The following is a 21,333-nucleotide window of genomic DNA, read 5'->3' on the forward strand; positions in this document are numbered from 1 at the left end:
CTCTGTCTCAATGTTGCAATGTTCCTCCACGGCCTCTTCCTTCGAACATAATGTCCTCAAGAGCAGGACTTGTAGCTCACGTCTATAGGCTGTGAATTGGGCAAATAACGACTGGTATAGCACTTGGCCAATTGTTTGGAATTTATAAAGTAATGTGACACTCATAATTATTCAAATATAAGTAAAATACGTGTAATTAATTTTTATATCACTTTTTAATAAAAAAAACAATTCTTACTTTAGGGGAATTTGTTTGTAATTTAAACTTCAAAACAATATTTTTTAATTAAATATTTTTAAATTAATTACAGATTTAATTCAAAATTAGGTTCATAATGTTGTAGCATTTTTTGGGTTCTACATGTAAAATAGATATATAAAATTAATGCATATTAATAGGTAACCTAAAACATTTTTTCGAGTTAATTAAACCTTTTTTTTACTCATGCATATACTCTACCATAATGAGACTTAACATACGGGATAAAGATCTCCCAATATTAAAGTATAGGGGAAATATTTAAATTTATAATACATGAGTAAACATATGTTCTTGTCAAATAATGTTTATAACTATTTTATTGATTGTATGTTATCAGCCAAAGAACACGAATAAAATATGCAAGTGGGGATCAGACCTTACACACAACATTGTATCCACAGTATATATCGTACACCGTTATAACTTAATGGTGGGTCACAAGTTAACAAACATGTTACATATTCCTTGGTGTCATAACAGAACTGCATTGGAATTGAGTCAGTGACCCTATATTTTGACATATTGTTTGTGCACCCCGCTAATCTTCAAGTTTGCCACATTGATCTAATACCTGTGGTCCATTCTGGGATGGAAGGAACTTGTACATCCCACCACTGGAGTAATATGTCTCTCTTCGCAACCAGGGTCGGACTTGGACAAAAAAAGGCTTGGGCACCAAGATATAAGTGGCCCTCATTTACGACCAAAAGAGCTAAACAAGTGTCTCACATTTGCAAATCAAGACAGTTTGAACTTGTAAAGACACGTTGTATGGGTGTTTTGCAGGGAATGGAGGACTACATGCATTTCTGTTGGCTGCAGGCAATGTTTGTGGTAGTATCAGGGAAACCAACAGAAAAAACTGGCCCACTAGGCAATGAAACCCGCCCAGAAACTGGAGAACAACAGCCCACACACTGACTTCTCAGACCAGCCCATCGACAATGCCTGATTGCACTATAGTCAAGTAAAAAGGGCAAACCAATAACTCATTGTGAGCCTGAGCATTTAACACTAGAAGGGTAAACTGCAGACAAAAGGAACATTTGAGCCCAAGTACACCATATGAAATTATCTATACGATGCCCAGTTAGTAGCATCTAGAATCAATTGTGAGTTTTTCATTTGCCCTAGGGTTGCATTGGTTTATGACAATGATTGTTGCTTTTATTCTTCACACTGGAATTCTGAGTCTGTTTTCAGTGGCATTTTTGGTGAATAAGTATTTGTTTCTCATCTGAAAAACACACTTTTTAAACAGTGGTGTTTAGTGGTGTTTCCTATATTTCATTATTGACTTGTATGGTTTAGACCGGCAATCTTTTATTTCTAGTAACATTCTTATTCTTTAAATTTTGATTAGCTTTGCTGGGGTTCATTATTGTATCTCTGCTTAAATCATACTGATCCTGAGGATGGTCCCAAAGAATTATACCACTCAAGAAGCAAACCTCAACGCTAAGCCCATCTCACTTAAGATATTTTAATGATGAGATCTTTTGATCTCATCATCAACATTGATTGTATTCTTCATGACAGATGAACATTTGATATTGATCATTTGGGGAATGGGTTCTTATACATAGACAAACTAAATCATGGAATGTAGAATACAACTTGTAAAGTGCATTTTCAGTGTATACTCAGATAGTATTGTATCTCAACCCCCTGCTGTTTGATTTATAAATACAGTTCTCTTTATGATTGAATCTATTGATGTGCTTGTCTCTTATTTGAATTGTCTCACTGGCTTTATTCCCCCTTTTTTCAAAATTTTGCATTTGAATGACTTATTTTGATTCTAGATGCTACTAATTAGGCCTCCTAAATATAATTTCATATTATGTACCTGACATTAAATGAGCCCCTTGTCAGCAGTTTATTCTGATTGCCCTATATGCCAGTCCAACCCTATTCACTACAAAGTAGTGTGTGACAACCAGGGTGCGGACATCCAAATTGTCTATAATCCTCAGGAGGACAATTTTGGAGTCCAAGTGTCTGATTACACCTTTTCCCAGTCCTACATTTATAGTAAGCTAATATCTACGAACAACAGCACATCATCAAACAGTATGAAAAAAAGTACCAGGTGTGGATTTTCACAGAGAAGACCATTGGATTCCCACCATCTGTGGTAGCCATGTGCTCTGCCACAGTGGAATAATTGCATGTATTGTGTTGTACCTTTTAATGTGTTTGAACTCTGCCTGCCAGCAAATGATGGGAAGCCTAGAGATGGGTCATAAGGATTTTAGTATCCCCATAAGCTTTAATCAAATCCAATTCCAGCTGACTGGTAGGGTCTCCTTTTCTCTGTTATGCCAAACATTAGGTGGAACCATCCGGGTGGCCCAATAGTACATTTTGAAGTTGTTCCAAACGTACCCAGTATTGTACATTGATTGGTGATATTTTTCAAATGATACACATATAGTTTTACTCACCCAGATGTAGGTTGTTATTATTAGCCTGAATTTCTGAAAATGAAGGTGGTAATATGAAGAAGTAATGTTGCAAGACATATAGGAAAGGAGGAAGGGAGATCATTTTGGGAATGTACCATGACCGGCCATGGTAAGATGCCCATGCTTTAAGGTATTTTTTGACTTTGGTAAGGAGCGATGTTATGTTTAAGTTCCAATACCTTTTTTGGGATTGTGTTATTGTCATATCCAGATAACGGAAATAACTGCTGCCCACTCAAAGTCTAATTCCTAAGGATCTCATTGGCAAGTATCCTCTTGTTGGCGCCATTGAGGATGTCCCCTAGTTTATCCTAAGCCTAGATGCTTCTTTATAGATTTATAGAATTTCAATAAGACAAGGAATTGTTAAGCAGGTCTGTTGTAAGTACAAAATCACATTTTCAGGCACATAGGACGATTCTATCTTCATGTCCTCCCTCCCATCGGGCATCCGCCTGATATTCAGACATTTCACCACATAGAAAACACCAACTCTCTTATGATACCCGTGTCTGCCCTGAGTTGATTCCTGTTTTCTTTTTTGATGAGGGGTGCCCCCCATAACTTACTTCACCTTCCCAGCTTGCCTAAAGGCATTTTACCACCTTCAACTGCAGCTCTTTTTGCTTGGGCTCTGCTGTGCAGGTGGCTAAATGTCCGTCAGCTAGAATGGTGTGGCAAAAACTTTCACACCCATCTACCCTTAATTCTGCAAGTGGCTCCACTACTAAGCCAAATAGCAATGGTGAGATCGGCAGCCTTGAAATGTGTCCTACTTTATGGGAAAAGACATGGACAATACACTAGTGACTCTACCTGAGTCCACAAGTCACATACAATGTTTCAATCAGTTGTGGAAAATGGGGAATTGCATCTTGCGCAGAACTAAATCATAAATAGGCAGTGCACTGTATCAAAAGCCCATTCTCTGAACACCAAAAGGAGGACATTGTCCTCTCTTCTGCAAGGAATAGTGTCACATACAGGTATCGTGGACAATGCTTGGAGATTCTATTAAGCATAAGACCGTTTTGGTCTTCATGGACAAGAAAATGCAAAGTTTTAACTAGGTGAGTAGCCATTATTTTAGAAAGGGATTTTGATTGAATATTATTCAATTAAGTTAAGGCATGAGAAGCACATTCCCAAGGTGGTTACCTGGTTAGAAGATAGCCGTTAATGTTCATCCTCTTAGATCATGGGGTAATGCTCCTTGCTTGTGGGTGACCTCGTACAGACATTTTAAATGAGGGATGAGTACGGAGGAGTGTTATATTTCTTGAAGAGCTCCAGTGGGAAATCATTAGTGCCAGGGTTTTATCCAATAGCAAGGAAATGATGATTAAACCATTGTATTTTGATAAATTGTTGGCCAATTATTTCAATAGTGAAAAATGCCTACAGCTCACAAAATGAATGAACATAATAAATGGGAGCCCAAAACTGAACATTGGCAATATCAAGACATATTATCATCTAACAAACATTCCTTGTAGACCTCAATTTATAAGGTGATCTTTACACATATTCACAGTGCTATTCTATGAATCTTGCTGAGTCTTGGCATGTACACAGTGTTAAGTGGAAAGTTTGAAAACAAGATGCAACAATGTTGTCTGTGAACCAATGACTAAAGTAAAGGTGGCAGTTTTCTTTTATTGGTTTTTGTCAAAGCTTAGCAGTCATTCCTGGTGCCCATGTGTGTTAGGGAGTCGTAGCAACACCAGGCCAGAGTGGGCATGGAGTTATGATGGCGATATTGCATTTGTTACTGTTTGCAATCACTTACCCCTCCTTCATGAAGTAGTTGGTGTATACAGGGTCGGTAGGGTCTGTGGACGAGGATGGGCTGGCCCAGAAAGAGTTGATCATTAGAGTAAACCGGTCGGGGTCTAAATCTTTTGCCTCAATCAGTACATAGAGGGGTGTGCTGGTGAAGACGCTGTCCGAACCCATTAGTGGGCTTGTGAAATCTGAATACTTGTACACGGCAATATCCACTGTAGTCCGTCCAACACTGTCAACTTCAATAATAACTTCACTGTTAGGAGAAGAAAGAGTGAAAGGTCAATTAATAAATGCATGTAAGCAGTGGAGTCTGCAGTACCCTCTGAGCTGGACCAACCCAACAGAAAATTATTGTATGCTTACTAATTGGGGAATTCCAGCACATTGAATTGTACACCAAACCCACCCACAGTCTGGATAGTTTGATGTTAAATATCGTGGGCTTAAATATCAAAGGTAAGAATGCAGTTTTTTTTAGGTATTTAACATTGTTTTTTCAAATAGTTGTATATAATATATTTATGTTAATCTATTTATATAAAAGATAAAAGTTTAAATGTAATTAGAGGTTAAGTTAGTAGTGCTCTCTTGGATTTGTAGTAGATTAGATTGGGAAGTGATTTTATATGTAAACTATTATTTTTCATTTATAATTATTTTTTGTTACTTAATTACTTATGGGATAATTAATTATGTAAATTAATTATGAGCAACTTTATGAATTGAATATTAATGTTAATTGGTTGATTAGTGTACTATTTATTAATTGGTGTTCGTTAGTTTTGCATTTATCATTTGCTATAATGGCAATTGTTATTTAATAATTAATGTAGCAATCATTTTTCATATTTTAAAATTTTAGTTTTGATCAATTGTTATTATTTGATGTTGAGTGTTCATATTTTAAGGTGAGAAGCATTTTATTTGAAACATTGAAACTGTTTTTGTAGTTTTTTGTTATATAAAATTAGTATTGTATTAATTGAGTTTTATTTGTTTATTTTTAATCATTACATTTATTAAGAGTGGAAACTGTAAATCTTGTCTCTTTAAAGTGTAACACTTTCCCTACTTTTGTTTACCCTAGAGTGGGAACATGAATGCTGATCCCTCCAATATTCAAAATGTTCCTTACTGTTGTTCAGACTGGGGTTGGAATATTAAATATGACCCCTCCAAAGTCCAGCAGATTCCCTACTACTGCTTACATTGGGAGTGGGAATAGTAAATGTGACCCTTCCAAAGATTGAAGTGGGAATGGTAATTCTGACCCCTTCAAAGTCCAGTATGTGGCCTACTGTTGCTGAGGTTAGAATGTGAATAATAAATCTTACACCTCCAAAGTCCGGTATATTCTCTGATTTGGTTATTTGGGGGAGGAGCTAGTAACTGATGCCACCAAAGTCCAAAACTTTCCCTGCTTTTCTCATATTGGAGTGGGAGTAGTAAATTATCATGCTCCAAAGTCCAGCACTTTTCATACATCCTCTGAGATTGGAGTGCGAACAGTAAATCTGACCTTTCCAATGAGGAAGACTTTCCTTACTTTTGCTAGAGTTGGATTGGAATAGGAAATCTGACCTGTCCAAAGTCCAACTTTAATATCTAAATTTAACTACATATAATGCTATATATCTATATATAGTCAAATCAATAGACTAAGCTGTGCATGACATTCTGGTCCCTGATATTTTTGTCTCAATATCTTTTTGTAGTTTTCAAACAATGTATGTAAACATGATGTTTTGGTTCTCAATATTGTTTCACAATATGTATCACTATATTTGTGTTGTCAATGTTATGTCTTAGAACTCGACTGATGATGTAGTGTCAGATGGAGACCGGGCACAAACTAGAACCAATTAGCAATCGCATTAGTAGCGATGAACCATTTACTGTCACTGATCTCTGACTATTGATTAGTTGAAGGTCCACAACCGGTAGTGGGGTTTCTGCCAATCCAAACTGGTGCATAAAGAGTTACTTTTTTGGCATCTGTAAAATCAGGTAGGCAGTTTCTGATAACAGTTAAGTTTGCCTTTGATTACACATTGCCAGGCACTCACACTTAGGGGTCTATTAGGATGGCAGCCATCTGCCTGCCATCGAAACCCGGAAAACCTCCGGTCCGATTAGCATTGCGGTCGTGACCGCCGCGGTGTGATTTTCCGCCTGCCACTTTGCCGCCAGTTGCAGTCCGCCTGCTTGCCTGGTGGGCGGAACTGGACCACTGCAATTGTTGCGGATCAGGGCCAATCACCGCCGGCACGATTATGATGCCGGTGGTAGCCAGCCTTTCCGCTGCAATGGAACTGCCATGGAAAGGCATGCAGAGAATGTCTCCGGGGGCCCATTGTGGGTCCCCAATGTGTTGGGAGGGTGTGTGGGTGCTCTGGGGGTACCCGTGTCTCTGTACCAGGTGGCAGGCACTGTGCAGTGCCTGCCACACAGTGCAGTGACATGCATGACATGCTCCTTTTCACACCGCGGCGGTGCTGCTGGCAGCAGCACCTGCCGCAATGTTAATCTCCAGAATCCGACCGCCGCGGTCAGATTTCGACTGTGGAGCATCCTAATTGGACCGGCGGTCTTTTCCGCCTACCATGGCAGTCGGGGAGATTTTCCGACCGCCATCCTAATAGACCTCTTAGTCTCTCAGTTGGACATTCTCTTATTCTTTCTTAGCCTATCTCTTGGTCACTTGTTAATGCAGCTAGACAACTGAAGTACTCACGGTAGAGATGTCACCGTCATGGCATCCAGAGAAGTGACATCCACATTCAAAGGATAGGCGCATTTGAAATGGAGACCTGTGCTGTCCTGCAGAAGGATGTTGGCGTAGACATTAGGAACCAGTACGAGTGTGCCGGAGTAGAGAACATGGGTTGCATTGCTCTACAAAAAAAAATCAATGGAAATGTCTTTAACTTTCAACACAATAACCACAGGAGGAAAACACAAAGGTCTAGCAAAATCCAGCAACAGTAGAGTTTTCAACCTTAGAAAAAAGCAATATTTGTAGAGTTGTCAACCTTGTTCAAAGTCTTAAAAGGGAGAATATTTAACTTTCTTAGAACATCACCAAAGGACTGACTTAAAAGTATAAGTTGGTAAGAGTTCACCATTTAACTAAAAGATCAATGAAAAATTCTTTTAAATTGTGTTTGAAAAATCTATACAAGATTATTTTACAAACTGCTATCAAAAAAGTATTTCAAAATATTAAATCAAGAGACTTACATGTTCTAAAAAATCAATGGAAAACACTTTAACATTCCATAAAAATTGTGCTGCAAGAGTTGACAAGCTACTTACTGAAGATCACTCAAGGACATTTATTTTACAGTTGAGAAAAATGTCAGGGAAACATCTTTGGAAAAGCTTTCAAGCTTTATCAAAATGATCAACAGAAGAATCATCAACATTCTACAAATACATAAATAAAGGAGCATTCAATTTTCCCCAAAAAAGAGAAATGGAAGAATTAGCTATTATTCATGAAACCATTTAGCAAAGGCTCCTCAAGTAAACAAAAACAACAAAAAAACATTGTGAGTGTCAAACTTCAGCGTTTTATAAAAATCATTAAAGCATTAAAGTTAATTTATTCACACATTTACAAACACCCTGTCTCTAACTTTGTCCAACCCCAGGATACCAAATTATATACTCAACATTTGTAAACCGCGAACCATCAGCACTTAAGGTTTCAAGGCGCTGGGGGCCGTTGGGGAGATTAAGTGATCTATTGCCCAGAGTCACATGGTGCTGAGCTTAGTTGTCCCCAGAGCCAGAGATTGAACCTTAAGCTAGGTGCTCTGGATTCAGTGGTTCTGACTGCTGCCGCACACCTCTCCCTCATATCAACTCTCATCAAAGCTTTGACGCACATCCATACAGGGGAAATATAGAGTTGGGCACACACAAAGCCACAGCCTATTTTGACAAGACCATCTATAAGAATGTTTGGATTGTGAGAAGCGAAAGCTACAATTGGATTTATGTTCAAGGGTTACTCTAGTCTGTATGTGGGTTGGGGAGAGAGAAAATTTGCTGGAAAAAAACTGTTGCATCATGGAAGCCGAAGAGGGGAAATATAGACATAGGTGAAAGAGATACTAAAGAGGTAATACATAATTTCCAATTAAATCTATCTAAAAATGGAGGAAAAAGAGAACCATTTTAGCACAAAGATGAAGTAAATATACTTTTCTGGGATCAAAGAAGAAAATCAATAGAAGTTCAGGAAGGGAAACGGATGTGAGTGGAACTATTAGGGCAAGACACAGGGGAATTACACTATCCCCATGTTACAGTGGGAAAGGGAAATATACAACGCATTTTGCGAAGAGAAACATATCCATCTGTTATGGAGAGCTATATAGAAAGAGGTGCAAAGTTGTACATACTTGAATAGTAGGTTAGAGGTGTCCTGTGATGAAAAACAGATGAAAAGTAACTCTGTCTGACAAAACATTTGGTTGTATAGATCCATAAAAGAAAGAAAAAAGCAAGTGAGATGTACAGGGATTAGAATGAACTAAGGCTTCTATTTAGGGATTTAGAAAAAGCACAAACTTTAACTGAGTTGTAAAAAAGATCTAACTGGAGAAAAGTACATGGTAGGCTTAGTAAAATCAGACACATTTGGAAACGATATTGAAAAAAGAAAGTTACCTTAATACTGGCACATAAAAATATTTTAACCGAGCTTTATAAAAAAAATATGCAGTGGCGGCTCGCAGAGGTAACGCTGTGGGGCGGTGAGGGTGTGGCTTGGTGGAGGGGTAGTGGAGTCTGACACACGACGGCAAATATTTATTTATTTATTTACATTCACCTTTGCCGTCGTATGTCGAACTCCACTACCCCCATCCCGCCCCACCCTCCCTCCACCTCACCGCCCCACAGGGTTACCTCTGTGAGCCACCACTGAAATTATGAAATGCTCCAAATTTTTCAAAAATTTATCTTTTCCTTATTTTGTTATTTGCTGACCTGTAGAATGATCTGAAAATTGATGGCTCGAGTACCTGCAGCTTGCTGGCACAGTCAGTGCACTCATGGGGGTTTTTAGTAATAGCCTAAGAAAGATTGTTACATTAGGATCACTGAGTGTGGTAATGTTAGTTGTGATGCCCTTAACAAAAGAGGTATTGGGTGGTGATTATTTTAAGACGTAGACCTTTTTAGAGAGGCAAGTAATGATAGAATGTTGTCTGACCACGCTTCACTTGATTGAAAAGTAGGGGAAGGGGTTCCCGGTCTTCAGAGAGGTGCCTCCTTTGAAGCACTCGGGGTGCTTTTTTCTCTTATACTCTCATACCTGTAACCCACGAGCAACATGGTTCTTTCAGTGGTCTGATGACATGCCAGGTCTGGTGGCTTAGTGGACTAATGCGTCCACAGTAGAGGCCTGTGTTCAACCTCATGGTGATAGGTTCAAATCCCAGCAGATGTACTCTGCCTTTCTTCCTTCCGAGGTTGATAAGATGAGTACTATTGAGTTGGGTAATAATAAACTCCTGTGAATAAGCTCCAAGATACCCTTGGGTAAATGTGTGCTTTACAAATACACATGTTATGTAGAGTGCTCGTAACCAGAAACCCCCTTCATCTAGTAACTCAGAAGCTTACACACGGGTCCCTTTCACTTGTCCCTATTATTATTATTACTGCTCTTGCAAGTATTCTCACGGGGAGCATTGAGAACTTTCATATAATCATCAAAATAAATCATTGGTCTTAATAAAAATGAAGCTTTGTGTTGAGTGAAACAGGCAAGGTGCTCATAATTTATCCTCTAACACAAAAATGGAATCATCATAAAATAAAAATGGACAGTTCTTTAGAGACGTAAGCAGCTTTTCAACAGAATAAGAGTGATACTCTGCTAGAGACCTCATTCGCTTTTTCAAGCGCCCAATCAGCCTTCTTCCTTCCCCTCCCATCAGTCTCTAAACTCTGCCTCCGCGTATCAACAAACCCACACCTCACCAACAACCTGGCACCATCATTCTAATTATCATTATTATTATTATTATTATTATTATTATTAGTAGTAGTAGTAGTAGTTGTAGTAGTAGCGATAGTATTATCAGTAATAATAATAATAGTATGTAGTACTAATAGACTAGTAATAAATTGCTAGCGGGGAGGGGTCCCGTTTGCAGGGCTTTGTAAATCACATCCGCTCAGGAGCACCTTAGTTGATTACTGTACAAAAGATTCAAGTTTGCCTAATTTGGCACCAACCAAAAGGACAGAGTGGTTGAAGAGCGATAGAAGGATTTTGTGACAGGCCCCAGAGAGGGTAGTATAGGTGCTATAGGGAATACGTTCTCTATTGAAAATAAGGGAAACCACTGGGTAATCGCTGTCTGAGTATCAGCTGGCTCTGCCTGCAGTAACCTTTGATTCAGCAGTCTATGAACCACAGCACCTGTGGGTCACAGTGAAGGTTGTCTTGCCATATTTGGTGCGGGCTGACTTATACTCTATTACCTGGTCCTGGGAAAAATCATTAATAACCCTCACACACAGGGAAAAAGCTCCCTCTGCACCTTAGTTTTCAAGAAATTTACTTCTGATCTTGAAAGAAAAAAGTTTGTCAAGCGGGGGCTTTAAACACAGCACCTTCTAAGTAAACTTCACTGCTGGGATAGGAGCTGCTCTGTGGCCGCTCCCTTCACAGCAGTGAGATGTGGATGGTCCTTCACCAGGGTGGTGGAGGTTATGAACTCAGCGACAAAGGGAGGCTGGCATGCTTCCTTCCAAAGGTTAAATACAGTCCTCCATTGTAAATTTGCCACACCTGATTTGTTAAAGGGGCAATGGCAGATACTTAGGACTTTGGAAGACACCCAGTTGACCACTGGAAGGCAATGAATGCTGATCAGATGATGTGAAAAGGAAGGGTGGGAGAAAAGGTCAGGCACAATACAATACTGTCTCTCAAGTTCTGAATGAGCTGCTAGCATTGGAGGATCTATGCTTGAAGATGTGAGTAAAGGGAGTTGCAGTAAGTGAGGGATAAGCACCTGGACTTGAAGTTATGTGTAAAAAAATACCTACTTTCTGCAGTACTTGCATGATGAAAAACAGGTATCTGTTCCTTAAAAGTCAAGGCAGCATTAAACATCAGGCATACATTTAAAGCAGATGGAGTTGGGTGAGACAGATTTACTAGTTCTTGAGACCAACAGGCTGAGATCAACATAAACCAAGAATCTCCCAAAATCTGGCCTTAACTCCGATCTTTGTTAAATTTGAGAGAGTTGCTGTGCATCCAGGCTGCCATTACTGACATTCACATGTAGCACTTGGATTGTGTTAGATTGATGTCCCCAAGTAACAACACAATTTGTTTTTCATTTTCAACTGTGCAAGCCACTAGAGAGAAATCAAAGGAGCTGATCAAGAAGATTAGATGATTTATATAGCCCGGGATTTGTAAGGGACTTCACAAGTTAGGAGATAGAGTGTTAGGATTTTAAAAAGACAGACTTTTAGGAAACCATGCACATCAACCTATTCTCATGTTGGGACAAGAACTCACATGTTAGTCCCACTAGAATTCAGTTCACAATTTTGATTAGGCCGAAAAGATCATGGAGACTATGGATAACTAGGAAGTGGAGGTTAGAAGCTAGACTAGACTGAATTTGACCTAGTAGAGTACTTCTAGGGCAGTAATGGTTATATCCAGGTAATAAGAGGCAGTGCAGGTACAGAGAATCCTGTAACCTATTCATCAGTGTCTGGAAATGCTTCTCAATTTCAGTGGCTCCATCTCATCTATACTTCACTCAGATCTGCCCCCTCACTTATCTTTTCCCTTTTTAGTTCCAACTCAGTTTTGTTTTTTGCTACAAAGTTATCAGTCCTGGCTTTTGTTTAGTGTGTGATGTGCTTCCTTGTCCTACTTACAGGGTCATTTGTGTGCTCAGAGATTGTGTCACCTTATCGTCCTGAGGTTTATCATCAGTTTACAAATTGATGATTGGTCTTGTCAATGCTACTTCCACCTTCTTCAACAGTAAGCCATACACCCAGTTTAATCACTCTAATGTACCTGTTATTTATAATACTACTCTTTGTCAATGTTTAACAATTATGTGCTATCCCCAATGAATGCCCTGAGGGTTTACAACCTCACCCCTCAGCAAGCCGCTTTTGTGACGAGCAGTGCTGATGCCCTGACGAGATGCTTCTGTTTTCTCCACTACCCTATTTTTCCTTCATGCTTTGTGTGGTCCTACATATATTCTAGTGTCCCTTGAGTGATTTGGGAAGGGTGAGGACTTCTGACTGGCTATTCTAAAACCTTCCTCAAAGTCTGAGAGAAAGAGAAGAGAAAAAAAAGAAAATAAAAAGCTGACCACAAAGCATCTCAAGGTTCCCCATTTACCTTGACAGTTGGTCACCATTCGCCTAGTGCAAGCTGTTTGTTTGAGACACAGTAATAACACTGACAATGGGGCAAAGGGATGAGGAGCATTAAGTATTTGCTTCCACAATACGATCCATTATTTAATCTCATTTTTGCATCATATCCGATAGGGATTGCAAAACCACACCCTTGTGCATACAGAGATAAATAAATGTTGATGAAGCATAATTTCAGCAAAGTTTTGTAGCTAGCCTCACTGCATTGTGCCAAATTGCCACATCTCGCACTGTACAAAAAACAGAGAAGGATGCATCACAGAAGTTGTGCGTACACATTGCTGTAATGTGACTTAGCCCATAAATCACTTGGCATTTCTTTTTAAAATCCAGAGACACTAATCCTAAGGGGCATGAGATAAAGGAGAAGGAAGATGCAAGACAGCTCCTGAAGTTTTTCAGGCAGAAAGTTGGGTTTGTGCAGTTACTTACTGAAAGTACAAGTCCGCATGTCCTGCTCGCTTTTGGTACAGTAAAGGTGATTTGACGCTTGCCGTTGATGATGGCGGTCTCTGATCCACAAGCATCTAGGTGTAAGGCACTTGTGTTGATGTTCAGTGATTCCAAGAGACATTTTCTCACTGACACCTTGATGCTGCTCTCAAGGCACTGTAGGGAAGTGGTCTGGCCGATGCTAGAGAGACCTGAAAGAGTTGGAGGAGATCATAGAATAAATATATTTGAAGAACATGTGGCTTTATATACCGAATACCCAAACTCTTACTCAGAATCCCTCACTGCATAGATAAACTCCTTGACACTATATATAAATATTTCTGGCCTCAAAGCCAACAACTTTAGATTCAGTAGCCACAGCAATTTACCCCAAAGCAAAACCCCAAACCTAAAAGTTGGAACCTTAGGCCTCTTCGCTAGACTAATCACCAGCAGAGTGGATCGTAGGAAGCAGCTTAGGCTTCTTTGAAAACACAAGCCAACATAGGCATGCGCAAACACCATCATCAATAGTTCTATAAACACAACTAGAGCTAAATGGCTCAATTTTCAGGACCTCCCCATTGTCAGCACATTAGATGTCATAGCCACCACTCTGAATGTTATAAACATAATCATGGAGCCCATATAGAGCATGGCATGCTCACAGCCAGTGCTACAGACATTAAAACAAAGAAATAAAACACCCTGTTGCTATATCCAGACCTCTGACTCCTATATCCAGCTCTGAGTGTCATGCAGAAATCATTCAAATCCCTATAACAAGCACTCTGTTCACATTGCCAGCATCTTGCTCTCGACAGCCAGTACACCATCTCTCTGCTGGAGAGACTTTGTTATCATAAACATTTCAGTTGAATCCCATAATCAGCCTTCTGGCCTTCAAAACAAACACCCTTTAACTTTATAGCTAGAAACATAAACACCACAGCCACTATCCCAGAGTCCAAAGGCCTGATCCCTACATCTTATAGCCACCACTCAGGAGGTCATACCCAACAAACTGGTATCCATATTTTAGCACTCTACCACCCAAATCCACATTCAGGTCATTTAGCCGGTAACTATATACTACAGCCTGTATCCGGGGGGACATAGTTAGCACCTTGGTCTACATATCTCCCGGTAGGCTAAACCAGGAACATGGCATCGCCAGAACCTTGACCTTCTTAGGCAATATTGCAAAATTAGTAGGTATATTATCAAAAACAAGCTCTGAATTACTCTTCTCATTATTCTTATTGCAATAGCTGCAGCTACCTTGTAAATATAAAAAAGAACTCTGTTTCACCACCTGCCGATGGTTTAGAACCTTATAGAATCTTTTTTTTTTATTAACAGTACATGTAAATACTCTCTAGCAAACATCAGCTGCCCGGCTTTAATATTTCTTTACAGGTTTACAGGTACACAGGGCGACTTGGTGTGATTTATGAAGCAAGTATTCAAATAACAATACAAATACATGTGTTCTACTGCAAAATATGGTTCACGTAGTAATGTGTAGCACAGCATCATGAAAGCCACCTGAGCCTGGCATCCTTAAGGTCATTGTTTCTTGGCAGAGTATTCTGATGGGCATTATTTCCTTGCACCACTAGACTATGAGGAACTGTCTACACGTCCTGCAGGCTATTATATTCCTTGAACAATAAGTTTTTGTTTAACTTTACATTTCCATTGTTGATCAAACATTCTGTTGTCATGTACCCAAATTACAATGGGTCGCACAGTGGCTTATAAGAGCAGAATTATGGACGAATGTGCATATATGTTTGGGATATTTTCAGGATAAAAATATATTTCTGTCAAGTGCTTTGGACAAACATCATTGACTACACAGCTTTTCTTAAAGACATCCTCATAGTCATGGACAACCAAGTGCTTCGAAATGTAAGCAATCAAACAGTTTCTTACAGATCTTACAAGCCTAAAGTCCTCCCTGGGCATCGTGTTACTCAAGATGCTGGAGAGTACCAAATGAGGGAGCTTGCCTCGTAGTCTAGGTTCTCTGGAACACGTTGCGGTCTCTGTCTGGTTTCTGTTTATGACACTCTGATTACCACTAATTGTCTGATCTCAAGCTGTCCATTCCTTGTTGGATAAATGAGTTGGTCTGGGTGAAATTTAGATCACACCAGTGTAATTTACAATAAATTCAGTATTTTCTATTGCACTTGTTTTGCAAAATTCCAGAAATTACACCTCTGTTCTTGGCAAAATGATAGGGCAGAAGTGCACAAACAATGCTGCCAACTAAAAAGCAAGTGGCTCTTGTTTACAGCAGTTGTGTTTTGTGCTATTTTTGGTGAAAAATGTATTCCTGTGTCAAAAACTGATGCAAAGACACATTTTGGGCTAAAAGATAGCGCTAAGTGACAGATTTGCATTTTTGGAATTATGTATAATTTCGAATCATTTTCTTGCAATTTATATAATTTTGCAAAAGAAAATTATGTTAATTTCGCACACCTGTATAATTGAGCTTCCAATACCTGCTTCAACTATAACTCTCCGTTATTTACTCTTCTTTGAATTGGATTTTAAATTCCTGCTACCGTCTATTTTTGCAGTCTGTTAAGTTCTCTTGTTCGATTTCAGAGTTAGCATACTTCATGTCCAGCAACAGCAACCATTAAATAAAATGGGGTTGCACTATGTCCTTCAGAACATGGGTATACACTTCTAAGCTACAAAGAGTTCTGTCGGGTTACACAATTCTCCAACGATAATTGTTAAAGATGTTGAACATTCAACATCCGTGAAAAGCAGGGTGGTTTTTACTATGGGCCTAATTATAATGTTGGTTTTACGAGCGTCTGACCGGCATCATAGCAGAATTGAACCGCCCGCCATAGGTTTGCGGTTTCACTGTATTTGGATGTGACCACCGTATGGGCGGTCGGAAACATCCAGTTTGCAATTGCAGCTTGTGCGGCTGGCGGAAAAGGCCTGCAGCACAAGCTACAATAGTAAAATGGATGTTTTTAAAAATCCCTGCACCGTGTGGCAGGCACCGCGTGCAGGGTTGTATAGGGGGGCACTAGGTGGCACCCAGGGCCCATATTGGAGGGCCAGGTGGAAAGGGGGCCCTGCTAAGGGCCCCCAAAGTCACTTTCTGCCTGTCTTTTCATGGCAGGTGGACTGCCATGAAAGGGCAGGTTGAAAGCAATATCATAATCCCAATGGCAGAGCCAAGGCTGGCTCTACTGTCATTATGGGATTATTATTCCGCCCGCTGCCCCGAAGGGCTCTGTGATCCCATTGGAAGTGGAGCGGAATCTCCGCATGGGTTTCGCTCTGACAGCCAGTATTATAATACGGCGATCAGACGTAAGCCCTAAATGTCGGGTGGAAAGCCTCCGACTAGCTGTTGGATGGCTTTTCGCCCGACATAATAGATCAGGCCCTAAATTTCTTAATCATACCTTATCAATAAATGAGAAAACATGCATAGCAACTCGTTGTAAAAACAAATTGAAAAAACACATTAACTGAAAACACGACAGACACAACTCAAAGGACTTTTTTTAATTTGGTATTTTCAGCGTCATATAAACGTGATGGAGTAGCATTGGCAAGCTCTGAGCTGCACTCAGAATCTACCAGAATGAAACCTTTCTAAAGTAGGCTAAAAAAGGATTGGTGGATGGATGATATTCCCCATCAGTCCAAAGTGAACCCCGTCTTAGGTTCATGGTGATATGGTGAATACATTGTTGTTGGATACTTGTTGATCCTTTGGTAGGACACAATCTTAGATTTAATCTTTTGAAGACTGACCCCCATTTTTTTAGTTCTCTGAAAGACCCACAGTGATGCGTAGGTATGACACATAACCATAGGGCCAAAGCATCAACACCATTTCTTAATGTCCTACGGCAGCTATTCTAAGCCAGAAAACGCAGTTAAAGAATAGTTTGAACCTTGATTCTTGGGCATCAGACATGTTATGTTTTCGTATTTTGTATGTTTTGTATGTATTTATACTGTGCTTATTTCATTTGCACTGTGTATCATGTTTTCACTGAATCATGTTTTTTTATTTATTATATGTTTTGAATACATTATGGTCAGCTTATTGTAAAAAACAGAAAGTAGAAAAATTGTTTTGCTAGATATAGCATTTGATATATGACGCAAATATAACCAAACTAGAAAAAGTCCTTTGTGTCTTGTCTGTAGTGTTATCAATATCTATGTTTTTTTCCAATTTGTTTGCTCATAACAAGAAGTTAGTGCGCATGTTTTTCATTTTTTAATAGGGGATAATTAAGAAATTTTGTAAAAGACACCTGCACTTTTTTTCCGGAACTAAACAAAGGGATTGTTTCTCAACCCATTGTCAAGGATGTTCAATATTCAAAATCTTTCAAAATTCTCATTGAATAATTATGTTACCTGACAGAAATCATTGTAGTTCATTACAGCAACAGCCAACATCAACTCTTGTTTTGTGCCTGTAAATGTTGGCTCGTTGGAAAACAGCTGGCCATGTTTATGGAAATGTTGAGAACCCTTTCAGGAGTTTGTGACATTACTGGGTATAGGCACTAATAACTGTTAGAATACATTATCATGGCATACATCTCTACCATTGCTCAAGGAGATATCAACAGCTACTCTTTCTTCTTCAATGACAGATCTCTCTCCCTCGTGTACAGAAAACATTTTGCCTTAAGAAGCCACTAGATGCCAAGGAATCTTCAAGGCTGACACCCAAAGTGTTCCCTGCTTCAACCTCAAATGTGTCATATGTTCATAGTTTCTGCGGTAATGCACCTATCATCACATTGGCGTACACTAGATAAAAATAGAGAGTTTCCAGCTAATGTCAATCTTTGCGTGCCAAACCTTCAAAAAGTATCTATGATTTCTTCACTGGTGCTTTTATCTTTCACAATGCTCTTTGCCCCATGTAGGAAACTGGCACTTTCCCACCATTCAGGAGTAGACATGACTGCACTACTGATACCCGATGTCACATAGATACCAGCCTTTTCCCTGTGCTTATCATAAGTTTGTCAGGTACACATTTCTGATAGCTCTTGTTGAATTAATTGCAAATACACCACTCATCATAGATAACAGCCTACCCTGATACCCATAACAATGGACCCAAAGTAAGTTCTATAGATGACATTTAAAGGCTCCTGATATATAGTACTTATAGCTGGTGTTATTTTCCTATCAAAACCCTAAATGATACTTTTTGTAGTTTCCTTATCATGGCTCTAGACATTGCACATTCTGAGACAATCCCTCACAAAGCACTGCAGGCCCAGAGATCAAACAAATATATTTGTTTTTCTTGTAATTGGCCCCAAAGAAACATGTTGGACTTTACCGGAGTCAGCATAGTAACTGTCACTGCACAGGCAGGTGGATGATCCTGAAGAGAATTCATCTGATGCACATGTCGCTGGTATTGTAGACACAGTTGTGGAGGTAAGGGGTGTGCTTGTGAGATTTGTGGAAGGGGTTGGGGGAGTTGTAGTAAGATTTGCAATGGTGGTTGTAATAGTTGTAGGTGTGGCGCTAGACGTAGTGATAGTTGTAGGTGTGGTGGTGATGGTGGTTTCTGTACTCATAGTTGTAGGTGTGGTGGTGATGGTGGTTTCTGTGGCTATAGTTGGTGGTGTGGTGGTGACAGTTGTAGGGCTGGTGGTAGCTGTTGTGGTGGTAGGGGTAGTTGGTGTGGTATTGGTAGTTATAGTCATAGTTGTAGGTGTTGTGGTGACAGTTGTAGGGGTGGTTGTAGCTGGTGTGGTATTAGGGGTGGTAGGTGTGGTGGTGACAGTTGTAGGGTTGGTGGTAGCTGTTGTGGTGGTAGGGGTGGTTGGTGTGGTGGTTGTAGTTGTAGTCATAGTTGTAGGTGTTGTAGTGACAGTTGTAGGGGTGGTGGTAGCAGTTGTGGTGGTAGGGGTGGTAGGTGTGGTGGTGACAGTTGTAGGGGCGGTGGTAGCAGTTGTAGTGGTAGGGGTTGTTGGTGTGGTGGTGGTAGTTGTAGTCATAGTTGTAGGTGTGGTGGTGACAGTTGTAGGGGTGGTGGTAGCAGTTGTGGTGGTAGGGGTGGTAGGTGTGGTGGTGACAGTTGTTGGGGTGGTGGTAGCTGTTGTGGTTGTAGGGGTGGTTGGTGTGGTGGTAGTAGTTGTTGTGGTTGTTGTGATGGTAGTTGTGGGTGTGGTGGTGGTTGTTGTAGGAGTGGTGGTAGTAGTAGTGGTTGTTGCTGTTGTGGTGTCACCTGCTGCAATAAGAGCAGCAGTAGATGCAGGTGTAGCTTCTGGATCTGAAATACATAAAAAGGAGATGTTATTCTGTTTGCTTGAAACTCTAACATGTCATTGGTATACAAGACTGTAGAAAAGAACCTTTGCACAAAAAAGCATAATTCTTATCACCAGGGTTATTAGTGCTGGCTGAACTTGTGGTGGCAGACGAATCCTCCTGACTGTTTTTCTCACTCCTGCACAATAGCTTATTTCTAAAAGCTTTGTTAAGCTAAGGAGTGATCTGACAGGTGCATTAACAACCTGGAAAGGGGAAACAACCTTTACAATGCAGTCCTTACATCCCACTACCTTTACATAGCAGTCATTACATCGCAACATCCTTTACATCACATGTCATTACAACGCAGCCATTACATTGCATGTCACTACAATGCAGGCATTACATCGCAAGTCATTACAATGCATACCATTACAACGCATGGTACCCATACACTATCCAACACTTACCCTACTGTTGCACTCACTGAAGTTAGAATAGTAATTTTTACCACTACACTATCCAACACTTACCCTACTGTTGCACTCACTGGAGTTAGAATAGTAATTTTTACCCCTACACTATCCAACACTTACCCTACTGTTGCACTCACTTGAGTTAGAATAGTAATTATTACCCCATACTATCCAACACTTACCTTAAATGCGATGTAATGGTATGCATTGTAAAAGTATAATGCGATATAATGGAATGTGTTGTAAAGGTAGTTTCTGAAAATGCGATGTAATGGCATGCGATGTAAAAGAATGCGTTGTAAAGGATTTTGCGATGTACAAACTGCGTTGTAAAGGCATGCGTTGTAAATGTATGCGTTGTAACATCATACATTCCCTGGAAAGCAATCCTACCCTTTATCAGCTTTCTAAAATGTATATTATAAGTAATATAGAACACAGTCTTTATGGTAATATACAAAGGCAGGAACATCCATTTGCAACAAATGTGCTGTTTGTGTAATAGAGAATGCAGCAAATAGTATTTGTAAAAAAATTGTCAAATTGATTTCATGCAATGTATACTGTATATACAGAAGTGAAGTAAATACATTTTGTGCAGAGACAAACCGTTTGTTTCGTTTTTTTGCACATGTGGGGAAGACAGTGCAAATCAATTTGTTCCATTGGGCTGACATAGCCAAAAGATTTTGAATCAGCCCAGAAAGAATTTGAATCTCACCTTCATTATATTGGCTATTGGTTGCATTATTGTGCTCACACAAAAGTTCTTCCATTGCAAGTTATGTGGTGCAATGTTTTTAGGAGTAGCAGCAGCTGGCAGGGACAGATCGGTTTAGTAGCACGAAATTACGCTATGAAATCGATCTGTGGGATATCGAACTGCACTTATCAATGTGGCCTACACATCTATTACAACAATGATAAGACAAAACATTCGCCCTGAAAATTTGGGGTCTTATTGAATAGGAGCTAATCATGCATACAGGAATTCCATGATTTTAATATATACACCTTGACGGATAATACTGAAGCCCTGATGAAGTTCACATGTACTGAACGAAACTCGTGGGCTGTCCTGCTCTTTCTCCAAAAAAATAAGGAACACTCTGAACAATACAATATGGAATTGGACTAATGTTTGTGAATAATAACTATGCGGTGC

The 21,333-nt window shown here is 39.7% G+C and overlaps 1 protein-coding gene across 3 annotated transcripts in view; it reads right to left on the reverse strand.

Moving 5' to 3' along the window:
- LOC146857258 (uncharacterized) overlaps positions 1 to 21,333 on the reverse strand; it is a 318,275-nt gene that overhangs the window by 69,553 nt on the left and 227,389 nt on the right. For all 3 annotated transcript variants that reach the window (XM_085647764.1, XM_085647763.1, XM_085647765.1), the window contains 4 exons: positions 18,770 to 19,711; positions 13,399 to 13,610; positions 7,253 to 7,413; positions 4,520 to 4,771 (listed from right to left, as the gene is read on the reverse strand). In XM_085647764.1, coding sequence (XP_085503890.1) covers positions 4,520 to 4,771; positions 7,253 to 7,413; positions 13,399 to 13,610; positions 18,770 to 19,711 — 1,567 coding nt within the window. The remainder of the gene's footprint in view (positions 1 to 4,519; positions 4,772 to 7,252; positions 7,414 to 13,398; positions 13,611 to 18,769; positions 19,712 to 21,333) is intronic.

The sequence above is a fragment of the Triturus cristatus genome, chromosome 3_2, assembly GCF_964204655.1.
Source record: "Triturus cristatus chromosome 3_2, aTriCri1.1, whole genome shotgun sequence".
NCBI lineage: Eukaryota > Metazoa > Chordata > Amphibia > Caudata > Salamandridae > Triturus > Triturus cristatus.